Source organism: Brachyhypopomus gauderio, chromosome 8, assembly GCF_052324685.1.
Source record: "Brachyhypopomus gauderio isolate BG-103 chromosome 8, BGAUD_0.2, whole genome shotgun sequence".
In the NCBI taxonomy this organism is placed as follows: Eukaryota; Metazoa; Chordata; class Actinopteri; order Gymnotiformes; family Hypopomidae; genus Brachyhypopomus; species Brachyhypopomus gauderio.
In genome coordinates, this window is record NC_135218.1 from 5,155,967 (window position 1) to 5,161,956 (window position 5,990).

Consider the following 5,990-nt stretch of genomic DNA (forward strand, 5'->3'; position numbering starts at 1 on the left):
GCTGTTTTTTTTGTTTGTTTTACAATCTGAATGAAATATTTTAGGTAGTGTAGCCAGCATTTTCCCTGTAGCAGGAACAAATTCCATATTTCATGAAAATCGTATCGATCTTATCGGAAATATGAAATTGTTTTTGTGCAAATCCTAAACATTATTGGGCTCTTGATTCCATAGAATATTTTTATTTTGTCTCTTGTGCAAAAGCTATGATAGGGGGCGGTAAAAGAGAGATATAACGAGTTGAACTGAAGAGAAGAAGAAGAAAGAAAAAGTGCCCATGAAACGGACCTGAGTGTGCTCCCAGAATCAGTGTTGTGGATAAGCGATATTGGCAAATAGGTAAACATCTGGACTTAATGCACGTTAATATTGCATTATAATAAATACGCCTGCGCATTAAATGCGCGTTTATTTAGTACGATTCGGTTTCGATTTCTCGTGCTCTTTTAACAATATCGAACTTTTGAGAGTCGATTATGTGGGATTGTTCTCTGTACGTTTCTAGAGGTGTAGGAGAGAGACTACTAGACCGAAACCAAGGACCGATACAGTAACATCAAGGAAAGAGCAACACAAGTGAGTTTAAATGCCTGTTGCTGTCGTGCAACGTTAGTTTTCAGTCTATATGAAATGGAAAATATTATTAAATTTACATACGTCAAAAAATATAGTCAAATGACTGAAATTAGTTCAATAATCCTTTTGAGATTTCTAAAGAAACTATACAATGTGACAGCGGGGTAAATATAGAGTTTATAAAGTTGGTTTTGTAGCAACAGCAGAACTGAATTTGAAACAAATGAATCTTTTGTGTGTGGTGTTCTCTGACATGCTACGATCTCCTGTGTCCCAGTGCATATAGTGATTAGGAAATTCAAGCCGTCAGATCACGAAGCTGTCAGCACAATATTTCAAGATGGAATCCAGGAGCACATCTGGCCAACATTCACCCGTGCCATGTCCCAACCTCTGCACGTTTTTATCACTCTGTGCTTTTTCACCATGGGTTACGTCCTGGGAGGAGAATCCATTCTTCTGTCTCTGACGGCTGGAGGATCCTGGATAGGATTATTGTTTTACTGCTGCTACGAGTTCTATGCTGGTTTTGTTCGACTAAAACTGCGTACAGACATGCGGGACATCACCGGTTACTTTCTCAGCGATCCAGACGACTGCTTTTGGGTTGCTGAGGCTGAGGTCAACGGGAGACCTCAGGTGATGGGTATGGTGGCTGTGAAGGCCAAAAAGGATGGTAGTGGGCAAAAGATTGGGGAACTTTTCCGAATGATTGTGTCGTCTGCATGTCGGCGAATGGGGCTCGGCTCGCGATTGTGTAAAACGGCCGAGGACTTTTGTAAAGATCAAGGGTTCGCAAAGATTGTACTCGCAACTAGCTCTACACAGACATCAGCTGTAGCCCTTTACATTAAAATGGGTTACACACATGTTCAGACTGACACAGAGAGTGAAGTTTCCTCATGGATGATGAGAATGATCAGAGTTACAATTCTGAAGATGGAGAAAATCCTATAAATGTTTAAACTCTTTTAGATGTTTTTGTTTGTTTTGTACAAGGCGGTTAATACTCTTAACAGCTTCCCCTTTTCAGTAGGTGAACTCGATGAATTTACGCAGCTAAAACGTATGTAAAACGTAAAATATTTTTGAGAATTTTAACAGCATTAATTAAGAGTATACTTTAAGAATATGTTGAAATAATGTCCTGGTATGATGAATTTTTAGGACACTACTCATTTCATAACAAAATTGCTATTTTATAATTGCTATTAATAATTAATTTAATCATTATGCTCAGGTTAGACTTGATGTGTAAATGCCCAAAAGTTGAGAATGGCACAAATTTGGGGTTTTTACTTATTATTTTAGAACCTTTTGGCAAATGTTTATATGGTATAATGAAGTATAATTATACAGAATTATACGTCCTTTTATTGACAAATACATCCAGTTTAAACAAAGACTTCCTTAAGACCCTTCTTTAAGACTTCTGCAATTCGCCACGGCATGCTGGATTTCAGCTTCTTGGTAAATTCTTGAGTGACGGCAACTCATTTTTGCATAATCAGTGCTTGAGTTTATCAGAATTTCTAGGTTTTTGTTTGTCCACCCAGCACACATGAATCATCTCAGGATGCTTCACTGTTGGGGTCACACAGGACTTATGGTAGCACTCAACTTTTCTTCTTCAGAAAATGTCTTCTTTGGACAATCCAGATGTCCCAAATGGTCTGAAGGGGGCTTCATCAGAAGAAAAAAACAAACAAAACTTGTCCCCAGTCCTCTGCAGTCCAATCCGGTCCTGATGTTTGCTTGACTTTCTTGGGCACCCTGATGTCTTAAACCACTCACCTTGAAGTTCATGATGACTGGATCATTGGTTGATTGGGGTGCCATCTTACAAGCAGCAAAGTCCTTGGCTGTGAGACCCTTGTGATGCAATGCAATGATGTCTGCATGTGTTTCCTTGGAGGTAACCATCGTTACCAGAAGAAAATGTAAAAGCACCACTACCCTTTAAAGCAACCAGTCTACTCTTTTAATATAAACTTGAAGCTCAACCCTAGCAAAACTGAGCTTCTGTACATCCCAGGAACCCCAAACCCACACAACGACCTCACAGTTTCCTTTCAGAACACCATGTTAACACCATCAGAATCTGCTTGGAGCCTGGGTATAACATTGGACAACAAGTTGTCCTTCTCAACACGTTTCAAAACTGACCAGATCCTGCAGATTTCTCCTCTGCAACATACGGAGAATACGACCCTTCCTTTCACAGGAAGCTACTCAAGTGCTTGTGCAGTCTCTAGTCATCTCTAAGCTGGACTACTGCAATTCCCTACTTGCAGGTCTTACTCTACGGGTCATCAGACCTCTACAACTAATTCAGAATGCTGCAGCACAACTGGTCTTCAATCTCCCCAAGTTCCCACATGTGACTCCTCTGCTATGCTCTCTTCACTGGCTTCCAGTAGCGGCACGCATCACATATAAAACCTTGATGCTTGCTTACAAAGCCAGAAATGGACTAGCCCCTCCCTACATGATGTCCATGGTCAAAAGCCGATCTGTACAGCGAGCACTCAGAACCTCAAGCTTGGCTCGACTCGAAACTCCATGCTTAAAGTCTCATGGAAGTCAAAGCTCCAGACTATTCTCCGTCCTGGCTCCAAGATGGTGGAACGATCTTCCATTAGCTGCTAGGACTGCAGATTCTATTTCTATCTTCAAGCATAGACTGAAGACTCACCTGTTTGTTGAGTTCTTAACAGAACACTAACTCGGCACTTGCTGTTTGTTGAGTTCTTAACAGAGCACTAACTCGGCACTTGCTGTTTGTTGAGTTCTTAACAGAGCACTAACTCGGCACTTGCTGCTGTTCTTAAATTGTATGGTTATTTGTGCTTCTTGGCAAACATTTAACTTGCAAAACACCGGGTAATGATATTGACTCCTGTAGTTTAGTAGTAGTCTGACTCAATGTTATCTTGAATCCTGGCTTATCCGTACTATTACCTAGGATGAATTCTGTGATCAGATGCAAAGCACTGTTGTAAGTAGCTCTGGATAAGAGCGTCTGCTAAATTCCATAAATGTAAATGTAATCAGCATGACGGAGTGATATCAGCTGCCTTGGCCTCATTAACCTTTTCTACTGAGGTAACAAGATACTCACTGAAATGATGTCAGCAGACTGTTTTGTAGGGCTGAAATGCAATGGCTGGACTGCAAGTTATTTTTGTGATAATGCCATTTTCATGACTTTAAATCTAATCACTTTACACAATCTAGAGTTAATACAAATTGCCACTATAAAAATTCCTGCAATGTCGCAGATTTTGTCAAAACAAACATTTGTGCCATTCTCAAAAACATTAGGCCTGTATAAATATTATGTCAAAAAACATTTACATATACACTCACCGGCCACTTTATTAGGTACACCTTGTTAGTACCGGGTTGGACCCACTTTTGCCTTCAGAACTGCCTTAATCCTTCATGGCATAGATTCATCAAGATACTGGAAACATTCCTCAGAGAGTCTGGTCCGTATTGACATGATAGCATCACACAGTTGCTGCAGATTTGTCAGCTGCACATCCATGATGTGAATCTCCCGTTCCACCACATCCCAAAGGTGCTCTATCTCATCTGTACAGTGAGAACACACACACACACACACACACACTCTAGTGACTCTAGTTTGGTGCTGTCGTGCACACATGCACAGTGCGGTAGGCACCCCTAGACTGGCACCCGGGGAGCAGTTGGGGTTAAGTCCCTTACTCAAGGGCACCTCAGTCAGCCAGACCTGAATCCAATCGAGCACATCTGGGACATCATGTCTTGTTCCATCCACCAACGTCACATTGCACCACAGAGTGTCCAGGAGTTGACTGACGCTTTAGTCCAGGTCTGGGAGGAGATTCCTCAGGAGAACATCTGCTGCCTCATCAGGAGCATGTCCAGGTGTTGTAGGGAGGTCTCATCAGGAGCATGTCCAGGTGTTGTAGGGAGGTCTCATCAGGAGCATGTCCAGGTGTTGTAGGGAGGTCTCATCAGGAGCATGCCCAGGTGTTGTAGGGAGGTCATACAGGCACGTGGAGGCCACACACACTCCTAAGCCTCATTTTAACTTGTCTTGAGAAACTGAAGCTGGATCAGCCTGTCATTTGATTTTCCACTTTTTGAGTATGATTCCAAATCCAAACCTCCATGGGTTAAGAGCCAATGTTTACAGGATTTTATTTACAGGTATTTACTGATATATACTATTTCTACTCAAGATATTTTATTCACACGTCAGTTAGTGTTCGAGGAATCATTTGAAGTTGGACTTGTATGATTTTCTGTTTGTTTTATAGTCACTTTTTGTGTGTTGACACCATGGACAAATAACCAGCCTTGATTGTTAAATAGATTTCTATTATGTTCTATTCTGGAGCAAAAAAATTTATGTGATTGCCATAAATTATTTACTACAAACACAAGTAATGTAACATATTCTCTTTATTGAACAATCACACCTACAAACTCACCAGCCTCTTCCTTAGAATAATTTTGCATGCGATGCAATTATGTATATGTGGGTAAAAAATCACTGTTGTAGATTCCTGCGTAGCAGGTCATTCTCATCTTAGCAGGGCCACTGACACATGCACCAGCTGCTGAGCCTGATAAACACACACAGGTCCAACTCTCACACTCGTGTAACGTTAAGACTCAGTGGGCACAGATACACGCGCAAGAAAGCCGGATATATTAACAAAGGAAAGATTAGTCTGTAGCAAACTTTGATAAGAGGAGGCCAGAGGCAACATGGCATGAGGACACGAGATGAACTAGGAGGGAGGATATCGGAGACAAACAGAATACAAGCTCATATACAGAGAACATAACTAGAAATTCAGGAGATACATGCAGAAATGCTGAAGAAATTCAGGAGATGCATGCGTTGCACTCAAATAACCAAGTGGACTGAATAATGTGTACGAAACACACTGAACTCGATAACGGACAGACTTGCGAGATACAAGGTTTAGGCATAACATGGGGACATGACACACCACAGATGTAGCAAAGACACACGAGTACAACTAAACACAACACTGAACACTAAATCTAATCATACTACTGAACAAAGGGAAACTAAATAGAGGCAACACATGCTAACAAACAATAACCCACAAGAAAAGACTCGAATCACAAGGGATACTGTATATACACAACTAATGACTGACCAGGGTTGCTGTGTTCAATACAAGAGGGTCACAAATTGGAAGGCATGGCAAGAGACTTCTGACAAGCACCTGTGAAAAGAAAACAGACATGGAAAACCAAAAACAAGGAAGAAAACCAATGACATGAACATAATTGACATCGGGAGGTGTAGTTATTCATGACCTTGTGACACTACCAGTTTGAGTGATTTCTCCACCACAATATATGTGTGGTCAGATACTGGCTAC

The 5,990-nt window shown here is 41.1% G+C and overlaps 1 protein-coding gene across 1 annotated transcript; it reads left to right on the forward strand.

Annotated features, from left to right (window-relative positions):
* The first annotated feature begins 233 nt into the window (after window positions 1-233).
* nat8l2 (N-acetyltransferase 8-like 2) lies at window positions 234-5,012 on the forward strand. The gene is made up of 3 exons (XM_077013956.1): window positions 234-339; window positions 506-576; window positions 854-5,012. Coding segments are annotated over exons 2-3 (681 nt in total). The 5' UTR covers window positions 234-339; window positions 506-575; the 3' UTR covers window positions 1,534-5,012.
* The last annotated feature ends 978 nt before the right edge of the window (window positions 5,013-5,990 follow it).